The sequence below is a fragment of the Thalassophryne amazonica genome, chromosome 5 (genome assembly GCF_902500255.1).
Source record: "Thalassophryne amazonica chromosome 5, fThaAma1.1, whole genome shotgun sequence".
In the NCBI taxonomy this organism is placed as follows: Eukaryota; Metazoa; Chordata; class Actinopteri; order Batrachoidiformes; family Batrachoididae; genus Thalassophryne; species Thalassophryne amazonica.
The window spans coordinates 126,307,361-126,332,024 of NC_047107.1; the positions used below are offsets into that span (position 1 = coordinate 126,307,361).

The 24,664-nt window shown below is 40.6% G+C and overlaps 1 protein-coding gene across 1 annotated transcript in view; it reads right to left on the reverse strand.

Moving 5' to 3' along the window:
• The window catches only part of niban2b (niban apoptosis regulator 2b), a 110,330-nt gene that overhangs the window by 68,538 nt on the left and 17,128 nt on the right, over positions 1–24,664 (reverse strand). The window contains exons 2-4 of the mRNA XM_034171306.1: positions 4,016–4,146; positions 1,442–1,570; positions 900–1,005 (exon numbers count right to left, since the gene is read on the reverse strand). Of these exons, the coding sequence (XP_034027197.1) occupies positions 900–1,005; positions 1,442–1,570; positions 4,016–4,146 (366 nt within the window). The remainder of the gene's footprint in view (positions 1–899; positions 1,006–1,441; positions 1,571–4,015; positions 4,147–24,664) is intronic.

Here is a 24,664-nt window from a genome sequence, read left to right on the forward strand (position 1 = left end):
ATATGTTCCTTCTCCTCACTCTATGAGAATCGTAACATCTGCCTCCTGTCTTTTTGTTCGTGCCACCGTCTCTAAGCCGTACAACATAGCTGGTCTCACTGTTGTCTAGTAAACCTTCCCTTTCACTCTTGCTGATATTCTTCGGTCACAAATCAACTAAGCTCTTTTCTCTCACAGCTAAACCAGTTTTGTTGCTCCAGTACCATTTATCCACTCCACAACATCTACTCTGCAAGTCAAGATGCTCTAAATGACAGGAGTCATTCAGAGCAAAACAAGAGGTAGAACTGACATTAAGAAATGGTGTGGCCCAAATTAGGAGTGAGTGTCTTAAGTCGGTTCCTTCCAGGCATGAATATTGGAAAGCCAATCAGGAGGGTAGAATTTAAACCTTGCTTTGCTACATTATTTGCCATCGCACAGACAACATATGTGAGATTGTTGATTCCAACCATTATCAAGCATAGAGAGGATAAATAGGGTTAATTCAAGTCTGGGGGTATCATCATTGTACTAGCAGCAGCAAAATGTGTTGTACAGTCACGTTACTGCTGCCAATTTCTCCCACACGTTAATGGATACGTGCAAGTCTGGACCATCTGTGATGAACATTATGACATTTTGATGGACTTCATGGTCAGCAGACCTTTGCCAAATAAGTCATGCACAGCTTCCTGACTTATGTCAATATTTTATGATTGGGCTATTGGGAATTTCTGGTGCCAAGTAAAATCCACGCAGAGCTTAAAAATGTTTAAGGATGAACAGAATGCCTGGATAAAATCATGTCAAAGCATAAGAGTTTTAAAAAGTTAACTCGATTTGTTTGAAATATTCATAAACCGTCTATACTTTTGTTTGCTTCATCCCTTCTGCATGTTGGATTTGATTTTGCTCACCAGGCAGGATGTTGCTGATCAGCTCCAGGTACTGCTCCATCGATGTCAGCACTTTATATCCAGCACAGTTGATGGTTCCTTTCGGATGAAGACGTCTGTCATGGGACTGGTCGCCAAGAGACAGAGCAGATGGTAGATATGAGACCGTGTATGAGTACAAAACAAACATCCTGCATAAAATGCTCTCAAAGTGAGAACCTCAATAAAAGTATCACCATTATTATTATTACTGCATACACGAAGCTTCAAGTGTCCATAACTGAACAACATGACTTGACCTCCTGAGCAGAGGTCATCATCATCATCACTTGTTTGGCAGCAGGATTATTACCAATTCTCTGGATTCTTGATCAAAGATCTGCTACTAGGAAATATTTTGGCAGAGCCAGTGACTGTTTCAGATTTGAGATGGGGAATTTGGGACCTCCTAAAATAACAGACACTGGCGTTGGCCGTTTTCAGTCTTGGCAGCATTTGGGTGTCTAATATCTTTCCAACACATTTCATAGGAGTATCTGAACTCTGCAGTTCTTTCTCCTCACCGATTTGTTGTCATAATAGTTGATGTTGTAAGATTGTGGGATGAAGAAAAAGTGGTTCCTCCATTTTTTGTTCTCCTCCAGGTACTGGAACAGTGAGCCAGAGAAGATGGACTTGTTCTCTAAAGGAACCTGTGAAATATGATATTAAACAAAACAAAACAGTTAGGTAAATGTGTGTATGTATGAGCTACAATTAACAGACTTTAAAGGGTAGCATAGATCAGAATGTACATAAAGTTGGCAGGACATGTACGCTAAACTTTGTGACTGTCACGCCCATCATTGTAGACCATGGGTCTTCTAACAGGTGACCATAATGTTTACTGACAAAACCATGGCTGCCATGTGCAAAGGTCCAGCAGCTGCTGCTTGAACTACTTTTTAAAAATTATTATTTTTATTTATTTTGTGATAACAGAACGAAGACGGCCTAATGGCCGTTGACGCTGGTGCATATCCCTGAACTCTGCAGCGTGAAGCCAATGAGACTCTACACCTCCCCCTAGATGGGATGCAGGTGAGTTCTCTAGCCACATCCAAGGACACAACCAGAAGAATCCAACCCAGGTCTACATGTTTGTATCCAGACTCCTTATACCACTGAGCTACCCGTTCTCCAGCTTTCATGATGTTCCAAGGCTCAAAACAGGCTCAGCTTCACCATCCAGTCTTGGTCCATTTAATCCTATTAGAACAATGTAAAGGCACAGCACAAAACCTTATTTCACTACAGACTTTAGAGATGCCCACAACATCAAGTCAGTTAACGGGAAGAATTCCATGAGACGGTGACCTCATCTCAGAACTATTAATGTTAGCACAGAGGAAAGATTAAAACGAGAGGGTGGGAAGACTTGAAATCAATGAGAAAGAACACATTATTTCCACAGATGTACAGTATTTTGATGCATACGTGAACACCCGTCAGGGGGATTTGGCGATTTTAGTGCAAATCCAAAGAAAAGTCCGGTAGTAATCTGTTCAGTCCTACACAGCTGTGACCAGTCCCAGAAGCAGAAGAGACTGAGCTCCGCACCAAGAACTGAAAGTCCAACTGAAACAGTGGCAAAATTACATTTTCTGAGTTTAGATTTTTTTTTTTCTTCGTTTCAGTGACAACTAATCCTCACAACCTTTTTTTTTGTATTAAGGCACCCCGTAAATAACGATGTGTTCATTTGTCTAAATCCGCCCAATGACCATTAGGTTCCTCGGGAGGTTAAGTACATTCCTCAGTACACCGTCATAAATCTATTACAAGACTCCAGAGCTCACAGGTTTATGGAGGCGGCTGCGACTGTTGATGTGTCAATACAGAAGGCCATTCATGATCTACAACAATGTGCTTAACCACTCAAACAAACCCAAACTAAAACGTTTAGGCTTTACAGCACTTCTGCAGTGATAACAATGCATCGTTACTTGGTCTTAGTGTTGCAATGAACAGTCAATCTGTTAACCCCTGTTGCTCAGTTGGGCAACAAAAAACAACAAGAAGTGGTAAAAAAAATAAAATTCAATTAATGCCAGGCTGAAAGGATGGGTCTTAGTTTAGTTTGTCCTTAAAAATTAACACTCAGGTCCTCAGGCTGTTCAACAAACCTGGACCATAATAATAAGAAATCTGTGTCACCACGAGGTTTAGTATTAACTTTAGTGATAATCAAGCAACAAAGGACCTGAGGGTTCATAGGCCGAAAGAAAATCCAATAAATAGGCAGGACTAAGTCCTTTAGGCATTTCATAAGCCAATAAAAGGATCTTAAAATTCAATTCTAAAACTAATAGCAAGCCAATGCAGAGACTTTAAAATGGGTGTAATGAGAGTTCTCCTTCTGGTCCTTGTTAATAGACTGGCAGCTGAATTTTTCCCTGTTTGTAAATGAGATAAATTTTCCTTCAGGAGACCAGAAAGAAGCGCATTACAACAATCAACTCTGCAGGAAATAAAAGCATGAATCAGCTTGAATGAATGCGCTTTCTCTCACCACGCCCCAGCTCTGTGGAATGATCTGCCTGCGCTGATACGATAGTCGGACTCTGTGGAGACTTTTAAAGCCAGGCTGAAGACACATTTGTTCTCCTTGTTTTATCATTAGTATTTTATATGATTGGGTGTCTTTTTTATTCTTTTTATTTATTTTACATATTTTACCTTTTGATGGTTAATTTTTTTGTGTGTTTTAATCTTATTTCATTTTATTCTGCTTTTAAATGTTTGTGAAGCGCCTTGAGACAATTACTCGTGATTTGGCGCTATATAAATTAATATTATATTATGAATCAGAGAAATGATTCGACTTTTGCAATGCACTTCAGATGATACAAAAATGCCATTTTTGTTAAATTTCTAATATAATAAACACAGATCTGTGTCAAAGATAACTCAGAGAATCTTAACTTGTTGATGGAACTGGTTTGCCGATTTATAAAAAAGTAGTGACATTCTGTAATCATAAAGTCCAAAACGGCACCCAGTCCAATGGCATCACTATGGCCACGGGTTTGGGTTAGTCCCAAACAAAAATGGCTGCGTTATTTGGGAGGATCAAGTGGAATAAGTGGAGGATTTACCTTGCGGTGTAGTAGCTGTGGCTGCGGGCCGCCTCCACCCTCTATGTCAAAGCGAACCTTGTTGAACAGAGCCACTGGATACTGCTGCTCATAGAGACGCCCAAACTCTGCCACTGCCTTCCCAGTCCGAGCTGGAAAACAAACACCTTTAAAAGGAGCATTCTGTCACAGAGTCCAAGGAATGTTATTTAAAACTTAAAAGGCAAATATGTTTTTGAAAGGTGTGGTCAAAGTTAGACCTATATTGTCATTAATCCCAACACAAAATGCAAACACTGCTTTGATGAAATAAGTAATCAGAGTGCCATTAACTTAAGCTAATGTAAGTCACCTTGGAACAGCCAGAGTTTTGGGTTTAAAAATAAAAAATAAAATCATCACATGGTCATAATGTCATCGCTGATGCTCCCAGATGATATCAGCAGCACACCTAATCAGAATCTACCCAAGTAACCTTCCATTTGACCAAGTCATCCCAGTGGTACCCAAGGATCCTTCAAAGCAAACACCTCTGTCCACCAACATCAGGGCGCCATAAGCTCTTCCAAGGCATCAGGGTGCCAGAAACATGAATACCACTGCCAAGAAAAGACCAGTAAATATCTCTACAAGTTTGTCACTTTAACCACAAACAGATACACTTCTGACAGCCAAGTCCATGACATCATTGAAAGCCTGGAACTTAGTCTACATCTAGAACTATCAGAAAACCAGACACTTCAACTCTTCACTAGGCTACAAGAAGAACATCAATTGATCCCATAAAAAATAAATAAATAAAATCACATCATCCACAAAGTCAAGGACACCTTTCCTCTCCAACAAATCCAAAGCCTCTGTTCTCCACAAACCTACCTAAAACTCAGTCCAATCCAAGCAAGCAGTTAAGAGCAGGAGCCAGAACACATCCCTAATGAATGTCAGAACTCACTTGCGTGCCAGATTTTGCTCCTGCATCAGAGCTCATGGTACCCACGTACAGGCTGGCTAGGACAACGAAAAACGTAGCAGGGATCCCATAAATACTCACATGCCATCCAGTTACAACATCCAGACCAACTGAATAAATCAAATCTGTAGAAGACACAGAACATCTAGCATCCATTTTGGAGTATAACAATGTAGACGTGTAAGGGGGAGGGGCAACATGTCAAAAGTCATACATGGTTAGAAAATTATTAAAAGAAATGATAAACACAATAGCGTGGTGTGCAAGGGATTAGTACACATTATCAAAACAGAAAGTGGCAGGTTCAAAACCACCTGTTCCCATTCTACATGTAACTTTGTCAGGAAGGTCACCTGCTGTAGATCTTCTAGCAAATAAACTTGCTGATCTGCTGCGGAGACCCTGAGCCAAAGAGGGAGAAGCCAAAAGAAGTTACTTTTAAAAGAACTGACACACACACGTGCACCCCAAAGGGTCAATAGTCTTGCAATATGGGGTGAAAGGGAAAGCTTCAACAGCTTTTAAACAACAGTGGGAAGAAATAATCCATCTGTTCTGCATTAAGGCTACAAAATGCTGTGTTTGCATTTTTGGAAATTGCAGGATATTCACTTCTGCTTAAATCAAATATAAACCATTAAAAATGCTAGACAGATAAGTGACATGTTAAATTTTATATATCTTCTTCTTTGTCTTTCGGCTGTTCCCGTTAGGGGTCGCCACAGCAGATCAGTCATTTCCATCTCACCCTGTCCTCTGTATCTTCCTCTGTCACACCAACCACCTGCATGTCCTCTCTCAGCACATCCATGAACCACCTCTTTGGTCTCCCTCTTCTCCTCCTGCCTGGTGGCTCCATCCTCAGCATCCTTCTCCCTATATACACTGGGTCCCTCCTCTGCACATGTCCAAACCATCTCAATCTCGCCTCTCTGACTTTGTCTCCAAACCGTCCCACCTGAGCTGTCCCTCTGATATGTTCATTCCTAATCTTGTCCATTCTTGTCACTCCCAAAGAGAATCTCAACACCTCCAGCTCTGCCTCCTGTCTTTTTGTTAGTGCCACTGTCTCTAAACCATACAACATAGCTGGTCTCACTACCGTTTTGTAAATTTTCCCCTTCACTCTTGCTGATATTCTTCGGTCACAAATCACTCCTGCCACCTTTCTCCACCCACCCATTTAATTTTGTAGAAAAAAAGCAGATCACAGACATGACACAAAACTAAAATCATTTCAAATGGCAACTTTCTGGCTTTAAGAAACACTATAAGAAATCAAGAAAAAAAGATTGTGGCAGTCAGTAACGGTTACTTTTTTTAGACCAAGCAGAGGAAAAAAAAAATATGGAATCACTCAATTCTGAGGAAAAAATTATGGAATCACCCTGTAAATTTTCATCCCCAAAACTAACACCTGCATCATATCAGATCTGCTCGTTAGTCTGCATCTAAAAAGGAGTGAACACACCTTGGAGAGCTGTTGCACCAAGTGGACTGACATGAATCATGGCTCCAACACGAGGGATGTCAATTGAAACAAAGGAGAGAATTATCAAACTCTTAAAAGAGAGTAAATCATCATGCAATGTTGCAAAAGATGTTAGTTGTTCACAGTCAGCTGTGTCTAAACTCTGGACCAAATACAAACATGGGAAGGTTGTTAAAGGCAAACATACTGGTAGACCAAGGAAGACATCAAAGCGTCAAGACAGAAAACTTAAAGCAATATGTCTCAAAAATTGAAAAATGTACAACAAAACAAATGAGGAACGAATGGGAGGAAACTGGAGTCAACGTCTGTGACCGAACTGTAAGAAACCGCCTAAAGGAAATGGGATTTACATACAGAAAAGCTAAACGAAAGGCATCATTAACACCTAAACAGAAAAAAAACAAGGTTACAATGGGCTAAGGAAAAGCAATTGTGGACTGTGGATGACTGGATGAAAGTCATATTCAGTGATGAATCTCGAATCTGCATTGAGCAAGGTGATGATGCTGGAACTTTTGTTTGGTGCCGTTCCAATGAGATTTATAAAGATGACTGCCTGAAGACAACATGTAAATTTCCACAGTCATTGATGATATGTGGCTGCATGTCAGGTAAAGGCACTGGGGAGATGGCTGTCATTACATCATCAATAAATGCACAAGTTTATGTTGATATTTTGGACAATTGAAAGGATGTTTGGGGATGATGAAATCATTTTTCAAGATGATAATGCATCTTGCCATAGAGCAAAAACTGTGAAAACATTCCTTGCAAAAAGACACACAGGGTCAATGTCAGTGAGCAGATCTGATTTGATGCAGGTGTTAATTTGGAGGATGAAAATTTACAGGGTGATTCCATAATTTTTTCCTCAATTGAGTGATTCCATATTTTTTTCCTCTGCTTGGTCTAAAAAAGTAACCGTTACTGACTGCCACAATCTTTTTTTCTTGATTTCTTATAGTGTTTCTTAAAGTCAGAAAGTTGCCATTTGAAATGACTTTAGCTTTGTGTCATGTCTGATCTGCTTTTTTCCTACAAAATTAAACAACTGAATGAACATCCTCCGAGGCCGGTGATTCCATAATTTTTGCCAGGGGTTGTACTACTCTTTCCCATAACTTCATGTTGTGGCTGATCAGCTTTATGCCTCTGTAGTTACTGCAGCTCTGCACATCACCCTTGTTCTTGAAAATAGGAACCAGCACACTTCGTCTCCACTCCTCAGGCATGCTCTCACTTTCCAAGATTTTATTAAACAATCTGGTTAGAAACTCTACTGCCATCTCTCCTAGACATTTCCATGCCTCCACTGGAATGTCATCTGGACCAACTGCCTTTCCACTCTTCATCCTCTTCATAGCAGCCCTCACTTCTTCCTTGCTAATCTCTTTTACTTCCTGATTTACTCTCACCACATCATCCAGCCTTTTCTCTCGCTCATTTTCTTTATTCATCAACTCTGCAAAATATTCCCTCCACCTTCTCAGCACACACTCCTCACTTGTCAGCACATTACCATGTGCATCTTTTACCACCCTAACCTGCTGCACATCCTTTCCAGCTCTGTCCCTTTGTCTGGCCAATCGGTACAAGTCCTTTTCTCCTTCCTTACTATTCAACTTCTTGTACAGCTCGCAATATGCCTTTTCCTTTGCCACTTCTCTTTTCGCCTTACGCCGCATCTCCTTGTACTCCTGTCTACTTTCTTCATCTCTCCGACTATCCCAAAACTTTTTCGCCAACCTCTTTCTCCTTATGCTTTCCTGGACCTCTTCATTCCACCACCAAGTCTCCTTGTCTTCCTTCCACTGTCCAGATGTCATACCCAGTACTGCCCTAGCTGTCTCCCTCACCACATCTGCAGTACTTTTCCAGTTGTCCAAAACTGCTTCCCCTCCAACCAGTGCTTCTCTCACCTGCTCGCTAAATTTCACACAACAGTCTTCCTCCTTCAGCTTCCACCATCTGATCCTTTGTTGAGCTCTCACTCTCTTCTTCTTCTTTACCTCTAAAGTCATCCTACAAACAACCATCCTGTGCTGTCTAGTGACACTCTCTCCTGCTACCACCTTACAGTCTGTGATTTCTTTTAGCTTGCATCTCCTATAAAGAATGTAGTCCACCTGTGTGCACCTTCCTCCACTTTTATATGTTACCCTGTGCTCCTCCCTTTTCTTAAAGTAGGTATTCACCACAGCCATTTCCATCCTTTTTGCAAAAACTACCATCTGTCCTTCCCCATTCCTATCCTTGATACCATATCTACCCATTACTTCCTCATCACCTCTGTTCCCTTCACCAACATGCCCATTGAAGTCTGCTCCTATCACCACTCTTTCATGCTTGGGCACACTCTCCACCACCTCATCTAACACACTCCAGAAATCTTTCTCCATCTCACAACCTACCTGTGGGGCATATGCACTGATGATATTCATCATCACCCCTTCAGTTTCCAACTTCACACTCATCACCCTGTCAGACACTCGCTTAACCTCCAACACACTTAACGTACTCTTCCTTTAAAATGACCCCAACACCATTTCTCTTCCTGTCCTCACCATGGTACAACAACTTGTACCCACCACCGATGCTCCTGCTCTTACTTCCCTTCCACTTGGTCTCTTGCACACACACAATATGTTTACCTTTCTCCTCTCCATCATGTCAGCCAGCTCTCTCCCTTTACCAGTCATACTACCAACATTCAAAGTCCCCACTCTCATTTCCACCCTTCTAGTTTTCTTCTTCTCCCGCTGTTCGTGGCAACGTTTTCTTCTTCTCCCGCTGTTCGTGGCAACGTTTTCCGCCTCTTCATATATATATATATATATATATATACACACACATATATATATATATATACACACACATATATATATATATATATACACACATATATATATATATATATACACACATATATATATATATTTATACACACATATATATATATATTTATATATATATATATATATATAAAAAACACACACACCAAGTGAGATGTGGCCATTTTTCCCTAACAGATGTTTTCAGGGTCTCCGCACAATCTTTTGCTGTTGGAGTGGTGCTGGTGTCACCATCTGAATGCCCCCCCCACAAATAAATAAATCTGTCCGCCCTGCCTTCACTGCGCATTGGCCGCAGTTCACCGATTATCGCCTCATTTCTGCTTCAAACTGCCTCCGGTCATCATCTATCTCAGCAACAGATATCTGAAGCTTTTGTACAACAATCATTTCCAAATAAATTCAGCACTATTTCATCAGAAAAGACGGAGGAAGCAATCAGAGTGCCGCGGCTACACGAGCTGCTAAATGATGCGTTCACTGCACGTCGGTGATTTCAAAGCTTCACTGATTATCGCCTTGTTTCTGCTTAAAACTGACTAGAATGATTTAAGAGGTTTTACATTGTCATCTGATGGTTAATAATCCCATTAATCCATTTGATTGCTTTGGGTGCAGAGTCCGTCTCAGATGAGCTACTGAGCTCCGAAATGAAGCATGCGCAGTGGAGGCAGGGCGGACCGATTTTTAGGGGTGGACCGTTTGGTCTGTGATACCGGAAAGCTGAGCACATGTAAACAAAAGCATCTAATGTTTAGCTAATGAAACATTTCTCATTTATTTCAAAGGAAATGTTTCATGAGCTTAAACCACGGCTTTTGCACACACAGTTTACCAGAACCACTCCAACTGCAAGGGATTGTGGGTGACCTTGAAAAGCTTCATTTGCACAGCATTTCTCATTTTAAAGTAGATTCTAAGTAAAAGTTTATATTGTAAGTTTCAGCTAACAGTAAGATGAGGCTCTGAGAACAGTGGCTGTCTTGGAAGTGTAGGGCGTGGCTCCCTGGTGGGCTGTGAAGGTGCTGCAGGTACGCCGAGAGGGGCCTTAAAAAAAAAAAAAAAAAAAAAAAAAAAAACCACACACACAAATTTGGGGGGGGGGTGTCTTTGAATGTCAATTTCAAAATTAAGTTTAAAATGACCAAAAAATATTTCTGATTACCCGTGTTGAAAAGATGCAATTTTATACGTTTTACGCAGATCGATTCTAAATTTGCAATAGATCAGAGTCTCTCGATCAAACTTGTGAGAAAAGGTTTGGGTGGGCACCAGAAGGTTTTCAGATTTCAATGTGGGTCCTGTGGTTCTTAAGTATGGCAAAAGGTGACTTAGACAAAGCCTTTCCTGTTCCATTAATCCTCTTAAAATAAGGTGTTCAGATAGAAGTTATGATAAATGGCTGTATTGACAGGATTAGTTTCAAGGTTATAGTATTTCGTCTGTGGGGGAGGTTGGTAGTTTTGACAAAATAAACAAACCACCCAGGAAACAGACTACAGTAAAATCAAATTAAGATTACTCATAACATCTGTAACCACAGGTTACCCAGTGTACAACTTTAGTCGTGGGTGGTATGAAAAAAAAAAATCCATATAGTTTAAAAAAAAAAGGTTAAACTTTACAATGGCCCATTTGTACCACAGTGTACTTCGAGCCACACGGTGTTCCACCTGCTCAGTTCAGCTGAGGTGAGACCGTTCATTGAATCAACATAAGCAGTATCAAAGCCAAATGTGAATTCCACATGTTCTGTTGGTTATCTGCAAAATGAGTCATGTGTTAACCTGAAACTCAAATGTACCTCAGGGGTTTTTTGTAAAGACAGCTACAGAAACAAAGTAATTTGTAAAGTGTTCAGTGAACTACTTGGAGAGGAGGAATTCCACATGTCTGTTGTATCGACTCAGGCATGCATACATATAAACCCCAGTGGAGGATAGCAAAAAACAATATTCACTCCTAGAGGTACTGCACCATTTAGGTACAAATTGTGTGTGGAAAAAAGAAATGAACAAAAGAAAATGTGCAAGTTGCTGCAATTTGTGTTAGCAAATGATTGAAGAGGCAACTTCACTGCCATCGATGAGTCCATTATCTCCTCTTCCATCACTGTCTGGTACGCTGCTGCCCCTGCTAAGGACAGGAGCAGACTGCGGCGTATCATTTGCCTAGCAGAGGAGGTGATCGACTGCAATCTGCCATCCCTACAGGACCTGTACACCTCCAGGGCTCTGAGGCGAGCAAGGAAGACTGGCCGATCCCTCTCACCCAGGACACAAACTTTGTTACTCTCCCCTCTGGTAGGGGGCTGAGGGCCATCAGGACTAAAACCTCAAGATACAAAAACAGCTTCTTTCCATCTGCAGCTGGTCACAATGCCAGAGACCCCCCACCCCACACTACCATAAAGCACAAATGAAACCTGGTCATCCCTGCCATGAAAGATACTGTAAATCTGTACTCCAAACACCCATTTCTGCACTCATTCCATTAAGTTATATTTAACAGTGAATATAGTTTTGCCTATTTGACTCTTACTTCTTACAGAAGTGTTTTTTTTTTTCTTATCGTTTATGCACCAATGACACCAGATCAAATTCCTTGTACGTGCAAACTTACTTGACAATAAATTTGATTATGATTTTGATATTAGGTCTACGAGTTGCTGAGAAATCTCGAAATTCTAAGTCACTACACTTTTAGAAGGGTTAATTTCTTGAGGGGGCCAAAAAATTAAAACACTTTAAAAAATTAGTTTGTAAGTTGATGTATCTCAAGTGAAACAGTGACTGCCCAAATTCATTTTGATGGATGTCAATCTGTGATGAAGAAAACTAAAATTTCAGCACATCGAGGAACAACAATGTCTGATGTGCCAGTAGATAATGTGTATTACTGACATGCATAAATAAAGAGGGGACTGTGCACAATGTCACATACCTGTGTTTTTTTTTGATGGTGTGGGGAGACACGCTTCATTTAAATGAAACTTCCCCCACTATGAACTTGTTCGACGACATTTACAAACTTAATCTAATGTAAATTTAAAACCGGTATAGCGGTTCAGCTGGAATACGACCCACCACTCTGTACAAACATCTGGGTTATTAAAGTGTTTAAAACCTCACTGTCAACTAATCTGAAAAAAGAAACTAATTAGTATTTCAGAGGGAGGAACTCACCAACTTATGCACACATGCTTGCTTTAATAAAAAAGAAAATTCCACAGAGAACGTCACCTGTTATGAATAGGTTTGTCATTTCAACCATTTTTTAATGACAAGACATCCTTTTAAAGTTAAATAAAAAAAAAAGTAATCCTGGAATTCAGACCTAATCTTAATAAATAAATTATTTATTTCCACTGAGGAGCAGGTGAGGCACTGCAGTGTTTAAAGACAGTAGAAGAGCTGATTCATAACCAACCACAGACACAAACAATGGGTTCTGACACTTGAGTCAGAACACAAAGCTTCACATGATCATGACTTCAGATGATTTTGAGCAGAGTGCCAAAACCTCAAAACACCTCAGCACCTTTCAGATGTAAAGCTAATTCAATCAAACTGTGACAGACGCCAACTAGGCACCCGTAACCAGGTGGGTCCAAACAGGAAGAGACAGAAAATAAGCAGCACATGTAATTGGAAAAAAGTTTCCTGTTCAAAACCACTGGGGTGCGTATTTACAACTGGGAGCAACACTTCCGTAGTTCTGAATAAACAATTCAGAAGCACAAATTCAATAATTGTGCCCCATTTCTGCTGTAGAAGACAATGAGGCAGCAGGAAGGAAAGCCCAAAATGACAACTTACACTTTATATCCACACACACACACACACACACACCTCTTCAACAGTACAGTATTACTGACTACACACAGTGAGCAAAAGATTTTAGGTATAAGTGCTACGAAGATATGAGAGATGCAAAATATCTCATGTTTATGAACAAATGTGATGGCTTTTCATCTTTCAACATACATCATTTTCCCCAAGAGTCTTCTGCTAATCATTTCATTGGGATCAACCGGAGTGACCGTGTACTGGCTGAACCCCAAATAAACAACTGTTAAGGAGTTCACATGTATTTCTACCAATTAAAAAGAGACATATGGGCAGTGATCTAGATCCATCCAATTTTTTTTTTCTTTGAATCCATGTTGTGAAAACATTTCCCTTTCATCCATCATTTAACAGTGTTGCCTAATGATTACATCATAAAGACATAAACCAAAGTTTGTTTTCATATTAGCTAACCTGATCCTGAAGGGTTTATAGTGGGATAGAGAGATTATTTCAACATGAAGAAACAAGAAATAACCAACTTAAGCTCATCTTCCATTACTGATCTGATACCCAATCGTCTATGATTTTGGGCAAAAAACAACAAAAAACAAACTCAAAAACCTGATACCCAAATGGGGCATGAAATCATGTGTAGTCCATGGCAAGACTAGCATTATGAGACACTCAGCAATTGGAAAAGTTTGAATACATTAAATGAAAAGGTGACATCAGGATATATAAAAAAAAGTGAATAATCAGATTTAATTGGCACATACTGTGTGAAAGGTTAAAGCAGACAATGTCGTACAACATGTAGTAATTGAGAATAGAGCTGCCACAAACGACTATTCTGATAGTCGACTAGTCAATTATTTTTGTGAATAGTCGAATCATATGTAAATTGCAGCTTATCGATTCTACTTATCAATCTGATTCCTTATCAATACCTCCTGTGAATTTTATGTGTGCTACAAGTAGGTTTTACAGGTTTTCTATGTCAACATATTATTGATTCTTAAAGTAAATAAATATTAAATTGGTCACTGGACCCTTGATCTCTGTACATAGATAGAAAAAAAAAATCTGTAGTTTTTGTCAACAGCATTTCCTTTCAGACATTAACGTCTCCATACATCTGAGCTGAGCTCAGACGGCTGCTGGAGTCTGCAGCTGTACAGTCTCGGTCCTGCTGCACATCAGCGCAGGACGTCTCATGTTGGGAGAAAAAAAACATTTTGATCAATTGCAGTTTATAGTTTGTATTACAGCGTTTGGAAAGAGGTGATTTGCTTTGAAGTTATTAATTCCGAGCAGACTCTTTGTAACTTGACTCACCGGCGCAGCATATGGAGCAACGGAACAGAGGACAATTCTCATTCCTTTGTCACAGCAAGACAGGAGACCCAGTTAGTCACTTTATTCTGCACTAAAGTGACTCTCAATTGACATTTTAATGGCTTTGAGGGGGGTTAAGAAGCAGAGTTGCCGCTTCTGAAGAGGAGCAAAGCAAAGAACCAATGAAGCAGCGAACTGAAGCACTGCTTCATTGGTTCAAGGTTCAAAGCAAATGACTCGTCGACTACTAAATTAGTTGTCGACAGTTTCAATAGCCAATGTAGTTGTGACTATTCGTGGCAGCCCTAATTGGGACGTCCCGATTTTTCATTTTTTAGCCACAGTAGGCTCCTCCTCTGCAACATGAAACCCATGAAGAGCACGCCACACTTCAACAGAAGACATTTCAGATTTTCACAGCAAAACTTCAGCCTTTTCACAACAGCGTGGGGAAAATGCGTTAAGAGGAAGTAGCATTTTGCGCATATGCAAAAAGTAAAAATAGCGCTCTGTAATGGGAGATGGCCCTTAAACACTCATATGTCCACAAGTGGTCTGAACTGAAATACTTTAAGTCTCCATTCAGGTTTGGTGTTTAAATTAAAACAGTAAGTTCTCCACATATAGCTCAGATTAGCAAAAAAACTAAACTTTGGCACAAATCTTCTCACATAGGTAATAATATTTTCTACCATCATTCTGGATCAATTTCCTTCTAGTTCCTATATCTCTGAACCTTCTTGCCCTTTCTAGATGAGGTTTGTGACCAGAAACTCTGTCATGGTGCTCTTGCAGAGTGTTTAATCCCCACTTTGCTCCCAGTGTGCAGTTGAGCTCCTTGCATGGCAGCACACAGACATCTCAGTGCATGTATGTGAGGTATCATAGTAAAGCACTGACTATCTGATGTAGATGGAAACACATCCCATTTACATCAAAACAGCTCCACACACCAGGATCAGGGCCACCCATGTGCCACTGGCCTAACATACCTGCTAAATTTGATCAAAACCAGATTAGGCATTCTTGCCCAAAGTCATCCACACAAGAGCTTTTTCTGTGGAGTGCAGGTATTTTTTTTTGGGGGGGGGGGGGGGGGGGGGGAGCAATGCCATAACTGCAACTATTAGCCGCAGGTAACGAATCATCTTCACCTGGTATGTGTGCACATCCGAGTGGTCAAGATACACGAACTCTGCCCACGTTAAAACGCCGCCCCAGACAGCAGAAGAAGACACAGAAATGGTGCTAATGTTAAAGAAATCCCTGCCATTTATTCTGCCTTCATGTAGCCAAAATGCTGGTGACATTCTTATGGAAACAAAACACCCATGTAAATACAGCGGACAATAATCAGGCCCAGGAAAATAAATAAATTTAATGCATACATCGTATGGTGAAGTTGAAACAGTGATTATCCTGACAGGCCCCAAAACTGCATCTGAGACTGGTGATCATCAGTGTGCCATGTTTACGTACACCCTGCTGCCAGCATCACCATAAATAAATGGTTCAGTGGCGTTTACACAATTCTTCTTGGATTAACGCCTGACGTCTGTTTTCTTCACAGCTCGACTTGCAGAATGTTAGCGTGTTGTTATGAACAACGCTTCCAAGCCTCTTCCAGCAGGGCCAGTTTAAAACGTGATAAAACTAACGGTTTGAAACAGACGACATGCTTCTTCGGAAATCCCTCTGTCATCGCGGACTGCTCAGCTGAGGTATAGAATTTTGTTCACTTCAAATACTAACACACTTGATAGACATGAAAATAATATTGGGCTAAGCAGCCAAAAACCTGTATCATAGTACATTTTAAGCATATGGTGGTATAATTGTAAGTCAGTCCCTTCAGCTGCTCCCTTGATTACATTCTGGTTCACCACAGCAAATCTGAGGTGCATCTGCATGTTGAATTGGCACAAGTTTTTACGCTGGACACCCTTCCTGATGCAATTCCACATTACATGGAGAAATGTGGCAGGGGTGGGGTTTGAACCGTGAACCTTCTGCACTGACGCGACTTGCGACATCTGTGGCATTGTGCTGTGTGACAAAACTGCACATTTCAGAGTGGCTTTTTATTGTGGCCAGCCTAAGGCACACCTGTGCAATAGTCATGCTGTCTAATCAGCATCTTGATATTCCACACCTGCGAGGTGGGATGGATTATCGTAGCAAAGGAGAAGTGCTCACAAACACAGATTTATACACACACACATACACACACTTTGGACGTGCGTGAGTGAGTAAGAGATTACTCTTACTTCACTTCACAGGAAGCTTAAAACCACCTGAGGTTATTTGATGATGTAATATTTACTTTCTCACACTCAAATTCTTTACAGAGTGGGAGTACTATTTTCCCATGAAGTTTAGTGCAGCAAGCATCAGAGTTTGCAGTTGCACACGCAAATACTACAAACACATATGACCCGTCTGATGAAGCCAGGTTAATTGTGGAGGGAGCCTCAGCAGACCTGAGGTCAGCAGTCAGCTCGAATCATGTTGTCCTGCATCGCTCTGGGAATCCAACCAACACTGTTCCTTTACACAGACGCCGTCCTCATCACCAATGTCACTGTGTCATGATCACAAGCATTCGAGTCAAAAGTCCCATTTAATAAACCCCCACTCCACAGTGCCTCAACAAAAACATTCCACTGACACAGACCCACAGGCTGACTCATAAATTTACTGAGTTCCCATCAGACCTGAAGCAGCAGCAGCGTCTGTGCTTGTCCAAACTTAAGCACAATAAATGACAGCAAATTTAGCCAGAGTGAAAACAGGTTTACCAAGCTAATTACAGGCAGAACAGACTGAGTCCAAACAGTTCCAGGAGGCAGTTTTCAGCGTGCACGTGGGAAACTTTAAAACAAAGCAGCTCTGCACAAGATTTTGTATTCAAAGCTGAGAATTGCAATTACCTGCTCGACCACCAACGCAACATGCGACCACGCAAAATAAGTTTGGAAATCATTTAAAGGCTAGTCACAAAAGTTGTTTCATCTTCCCTAGTGTCTGCACTTAATTTGTTACAGATGTGCATATAAAATTAATCTAAGACAAAACAACAGGGGAGAAAAAAAAATGCAACATTTTGAAAATGACAAAATGTGGCCAAAGTGTTGCCTTCATGCTGCAGAATTCACTCAGTCACGCTGGCTGCAGGCGCGAGACATTTCCTAGCAGTGATGCTACAAAACTCAGAGCAGTTCTGGCAGAGCCCAGTCGTATTAATGTCTTGCAGAACTACTATGACCCCCAGCTGCTCCACACTGTTTTTCTCACATTGCATCAGTTTTTTTTTTTAATTTTGTAGCTAGAAGATGTCACCATCTTGAATTCTGGTGGAAATGGTTTTAAGTTCCAAAACACACACACTTAAAGTAAGAACACTGCAGTAAGTTGTTAAATCACTGTGTGGCTCTTCTGGGTTTTGTCACCATCTCTCAGAGTATGTAAATGTCTCGTACCTGCAGTCATTTCCTAATACAGGTAATTAAGGTTTAAGAAAGATGGAACATTCCATCGGCCAACAAATTAAAATATTCTTTCCATTGCAGGAATGGATAAACATTTATTACCCAATGCTAAAAATATGGCCATCGGGCCAGGGCTCGAAATAGTACGTGCATGTGCTAGTTTGTGCGCGTATTATTCGAGCAGTGCACATAATTTTATACTCCACTAGCACTGGTGCAAGTAACTTTAACTACAAGCACCAGTAGAATGAACCAATAAAGGGAAAAAAAAAAAAAATTTCTAGGGTGTTGTCTTCGTATTCCCTGCGTTTTGACTCTCACACACGCAGCGAGTTGCTGTGACGATTCGTTCCCACGCGAATGTGAGAGAAAAAAAAAAAAAAAAAAAACAACTGTCTGGCTGCAGGCTGTTAGTTCCTCGCTCTCTGCTCAAACTCTCTCATCACTCTGTTAACAAAAAAAAAAAAAAAAGGACATAAGTCCTACTTAGACTGATTGCCAGAGACAGGACATGAAGTATAACTCCAGACATCTCCACATTTACTCACAGACGGTTCGTTTGCACGCACGCATCTCGCAGTCACAGGAGGAAAGATAAACTATAACAGAACCTGCAGCTCAGTACAAGAACAAATATAAACTAGAAGAGAAATCAGAGTGCACAGTATGTCTGCAGCCAAAATGTGCACTCTGATTCCTCTGTGCAGAGAACCTGCAGGCTGCGTTCTCACCTCCTCTCTGCCCCCTGCTGCGCGCACCTGATGCAGAAATTCCTGCATCGTCATGACGCCACAGGAAGAAGCAACTTTTTTTTTTAATGAATTAAATGTACAAAACATCATGGCATTTAACAATTTGAAATATTCTAGTGCGGTTTACAAGACACTGGTAACTTAAAAGAAGAAAAAAAAGGGGGGATACATCCTTCACACACCCACACACCAAAGATATGCATCCATATACAAACAGAGGTCAGCAAAAAGTTGTAGATCTTCTATGGCTTCCATCAGAGATAGTGCATTTTTCCGTCATCTGTTTCAGGGATTTAACAGTTATCTTGCATTTGTTTTTTAAAAACTGAAAAGTTTACATTTAAATGTATCTATAAAATATTTCGCTAGCAGTAAGGCATTGTTCAGCATAATTCTTGTTTCAATGGGCCTCACGTTGCGCGCTTGTGGCGTAAATTTCCAGTGTAAATTTGAAGTACACCAAAGTTGCCGTGACATGTATCAAGCAGTGCGCACCTGCCCATTTCCGGTGTACGCCCGACGTGACCTTGATAAATGCGGCGGGTGAAAACAATCGTAATTATAATGAACACGCCCATAAATATTCAGACTCTGCTTCAGACACACCCTCATTTCACGACATGGAAGCCAGGAAGACGGCAAGAAAAAGAACTCCACCAATCACGACGAGTGCCAATAGAGCATCAAAAGTGGCCGTCGTATTAATTGTATTGTAGTATAATCAAAAAAGTGGTTATTCTCTTTTCACATGTCAAGAACTGACATGTGGATATATGCTCGCTCAATTAATAAGACCTTATTTTTCAGATTTCTTTATTTTTAAAATTTCTTTATTTTAACAAATGAATGGAGAAAACAAAACCTGATTGCAGCAAGGGCGAAGGGAATGACAACACTACAGTTGTAATTATCAATTTCATTGTCTAAAACGATCACACCACATAAAGTTAAGCTCAGCGCTGCTCTGGCTCCAGGCTTGAACTCTGGAGAAAAAGGTGAGCAGCACTTTCTTTGCGGTCAGCATTGTGGCCGCGGATCGTGCTCGATAGACCAACAATCCCGCAAAAGCAGAATTTGTATTAATTATTACGTAGTATAATCAAAGTGTTATTTAACATATGCATTGATTTGTATGATGGCACTGTTTATCATGTTGATCATTTTCATTTTTATGTGGATTCCAGCACTGGTTCATTTTGGTGTATAATTTACACCACCTCTCGACTTGGTGTATAGTTTCAGCGCACAGTACGCCAACAACCACATTAATAAATCCCAAGTAGCACAGCCATTTTGGCGTACACCCCATATACGCTCAAATATCGCCGTACGCAACGTTGATACATGAGGCCCAATGTCTCTTGAAAAGATACAAAAGACAATATCATCCCATTTCATTTTTCGAAGTGGGCCCGGTGTGAAAGTGACTAAAGTGACTTTTGGTTGTGCAAGTAACTTTTTTGTTACTAGCACCAGTGTAAGTAGGTTTAAAAAAAAAAAAAAAAAAAAAAAAAAAAAAAAAAGTGTATTTCAACCCCTGCCATCGGGTATTGCAAAGACTGAGTCTTCAAATCTACATGGAGCATTCTTGGGACATTGACCTTGGACAAGTTCAAAGATGGCCAACCTTGACCTATTTTAAATAGTCAAAAGGTCACATTCTTTCTACAAACCCTTTCATTCAATACATCCATTCTCTCCGTTGTCACCCTGTTACTTTTACAGTGTGTACGCTCAGGATAATGAACTTGCAGCACATTGAAGGTAACTGACCTTGGCCTACTTTCAGGATCAAAAGGTCACATTTTCTGTTGGGGTTTGTCCACCTGGGCAGTATATTGACACTACTGTACTGTTGGCCAAGTGAAATATACTACTGCAACACATAAGTGAAGCAGTCCTTCAAATGGTGATACAAGCACCAAAATTTGACAAATACACCTTAGACTACACATTATTTGCCTGATCATAAAGACTCCAAAAAGGTATAGTTTGGACTGTCTGTGACTGAATTCCATGGAGTTTTTGGGTAAAAGCAGCAAGAATGGTGACAAAGGTCAGTTTCAGTTGGTACAGGGGTCAAAAGTTAAAGCTGCTCCAGTTTTTGTAAAAAGTGACGCAAATTATTGGTTGAGCTAATAGGTTTAATAAATAGAATAGTTCTGACAGTGTTGAATGCTTGGTCTCCAAAGTAAAAGGTCAATGTCCATTAAATTCTGTGACATATGTTACCCCGTAACATGATAAATGGACCAAACATTTCCTTTTTAAAACCCTATTAACTCAACTAATAATTTGCATCATGTTTTACTAAAACTGGAGCAACGTTAACTTTTAACCCCTGTACTAACTGTCACCATTCTTGCCGTTTTCACCCCATAACTCTACGGAATTCAGTCAGAGATGGTCAAACTATACTTTTTGGAATCTTTATGATCAGGATAATAATGTGTGCATAGTTTTCAATATGACTGGAACATCTTTTAATTTTGACCCCTGTGCAATACTTCAATTGACCCCCTACCTGACCACCAATTGAAAATTCAAGTGGCCAATCACTTTTTTCAAAAGAGGAATATATAAGGAGTATTTAGAGTATTCCGCTCTAAATAGTCTTATCTGCTGCACTATACATTGCATTTCCTATTTTTATGCTCATACGGCCGAGGGTACTTTATCAATCAATCAACTTTTTTCTTATATAGCGCCAAATCACAACAAACAGTTGCCCCAAGGCGCTCAAAAGCATAGTGTTTTAGCACTAGCATTGTGTTTTATTTTTTTTTCTCCTAGCAGATTACCTGCTCCAGGGCGAGTTTGATCTAGAGACTGAAATGAATGCTTTGTTGGTGGAGATGATGTTATCACCCCCCACCTAGCCTAGAGAACTGTTAGGGTGCATCTAAATCTGCCTGAAGAAGAGACCGCTCATTTACAGCACCTCTTGGTACACCACATTTCTCATCTGTCAATTTGGTACGAAGACCTTCTCTGGGGTTCATGAGGCTGCCATGTAAAACACACCATGTGAGAAAGAAGGCTCAGACAGACCCACGCCAGTGGCACAGAGTCTGTCCCTGAGAGTTGATGATGATCTTGGCACAGCAGGAATCTGTGCTGCAGTTAGTTGCAAAAAATGAAGAGGTAAAAAAAAAAAAATCAAAGGTAAAGGAAGAGAATAGAAAAGTATGACACCAACCTTTTAGCACGCTTGTTAATGATGATGTAGCACAAAAGGGTATCTGCCACCCCTTATACAATTAAGGTTCTGCCCCCCCAATACCAATGCACCGAAGTGCTCAATAGCTTAAGTTACTCCCCATATGTCAAAGTACATGTGCACCAAGTTTGGCTCAATTTCTCCCTGAAGGATAAACCTCACGACATCTCTGCCTTCAGAGCCTCACCGTCAGGGTGAAGCGTGGCTCCAGTCATCATACCTGTCTTTCTGAACCTTTAAAATAAATAAACCCTCTGTGCACATCAGGGTGTGTGCTGAAGGTGCTGCACAATAATAGGATTTCCCGTTTCACAGCACCTCACCCACGTTAGTGACACTCCACAGGAGCTCATAACGAAGCCTGCCGTGAAAGTGTGCACGGCCATTCAGCAACAAACAGAAGTAGACAATTTTTCCTCCCCAATTTCAACAGATTCACATATTTTACCCATTTGCCATTTAAAGTGCAATCAGGGACGGCAAACTTTCCTCACCGTCCAGCCAGCTTCCAACTATTTCCTGCCAGCAGATCCAGGATCATCATTCAATCCAGATCACATCAAACAGAACAAGAGACTTACATGGGAGGGGTTTTCCTTTTTGTGCATTTCAGGATTAGGTACAACAGTGAGTCTGAGCATAAATTATTAATTATTAGATGCTAAAAATCCAAACTTTGCTCATCTTGAAAATGTGGGCAAATGTTTCATTGTTGCAGAGAATTGTCCACTATTTAACAATATGCATTATAATTTGAAATGATCATGGGACAGAAAATGCAGGCGTGGTGCCAGCTACGCATTCATGCAAGCATGCAGCAGTTAAGATCTTCAGATTTCACCATTTTGCTTTTCATGGATTCAGTAGAAAATCCCTCATTTCTTAACAGAATTTGGAAACGCCTTCACGTGGTGATGAGCCGTTTCTCCCTCAGTACACACAGTAAAGAAAGCAAAGCTCCAAAGGGTCTTTTTCTGACCAGCATTCCTGATTCTGGCATAAATCTTAAATCCAGCTTGTTGTTGCAGCAAACAAAGTTTACAGTTTTAAACCTTTAACAGTACGTACAGTCATGTGTTCTCGCAGTAACATACAGTTTGACAAAACTGTGTTTCTCCTGCAAACGACATCTAAAGACTTTTCAACTGCTTGACACAATGCTTTTCTATGAATAGATAAATTTTGAGGAGTTTGTCAACATCAACCAGGAAGTCACCAGAAATCAACACATGATGTACCTCTAAAATACACCATCCCAAAGGTGGCTCAGTTTGTTATTTTATTTTATTTAAATGGTAAAGAATAGAGTTAATGTGGAAAACAAACCTCAAGCACCCACAATCACTTGACACATGACATCCATGTGAGGTTAAATAATATGCAGAATACAACCCCAATCGCAATGAAGTTGGGATGTTGTGTAAAATGTAAATAAAAACAGAATACAATGTTTTGCAAATCCTCTTCAACCGATATTCATTTGAATACACCACAAAGACAAGATATTTAATGTTCAAACTGATAAACTTTGTTTTTGTGCAAATATTTGCTCATTTTGAAATGGATGCCTGCAACATGTTTCAAAAAAGTTGGACAGTGGTATGTTTACCACTGTGTTACATCACCTTTTCTTCTAACAACACTGGATAAGCGTTTGGGAACTGAGGACACTAATTGTTGAAGCGTTGTAGGTGGAATTCTTTCCCATTCTTGCTTGATGTACAACTTCAGTTGTTCAACAGTCTGGGGTCTCCGTTGTCATATTTTGCTCTTCATAATGCGCCACACATTTTCAATGGGCGACAGGTCTGGACTGCAGGCAGGCCAGTCTAGTACCCGCACTCTTTTACTACGAAGCCACGCTGTTGTAACACGTGCAGAATGTGGCTTGGCATTGTCTTGCTGAAATGAGCAGGGACGTCCCTGAAAAAGACGTTGCTTGGATGGCAGCATGTGTTGCTCCAAAACCTGGATGTACCTTTCAGCATTGATGGTGCCATCACAGATGTGTAAGTTGTCCATGCCATGGGCACTAACACACCCCCATACCATCACAGATGCTGGCTTTTGAACTTTGCACTGGTAACAATCTGGATGGTCTTTTTCCTCTTGTCTGGAGGACACGATGTCCATGATTTCCAAAAACAATCTGAAATGTGGACTCAGACCACAGCACACTTTTCCACTTTGCGTCTGTCCATTTCAAATGAGCTCAGGCCCAGAGAAGGTGGCGGCGTTTCTGGATGTTGATGTATGGCTTTCACTTTGCATGGCAGAGTTTTAACTCGCACTTGTAGATGTAGCGACGAACTGTGTTAACTGACAATGGTTTTCTGAAGTGTTCCTGAGCCCACACGGTAAGATTCTTTACACAATGATGGTTTTTAATGCAGTACCACCTGAGGGATCGAAGGTCACGGGCATTCAGTGTTGGTTTTCAGCCTTGCTTCTTATGTGTAGAAAGTTCTCCAGATTCTGAGTCTTCTGATTATATTATGGACTGTAGATGATGGAATCCCTAAATTCCTTGCAATAGAATGTTGAGAAACATTGTTCTTAAACTGCTGAGCTATTTTTTTTTTTTTTCACACAGTTGTTCACAAAGTGGTGATCCTCGCCCCATCTTTGCTTGTGAACGGCTGAGCCTTTGGGGATGCTCCTTTTATACCCAATCATGACACTCACAATTGTGTCCTCAGTTCCCAAATGCTTATTGAGTGTTAGAAGGAAAGGTGATGTAACACAGTGGTAAACATACCACTGTCCC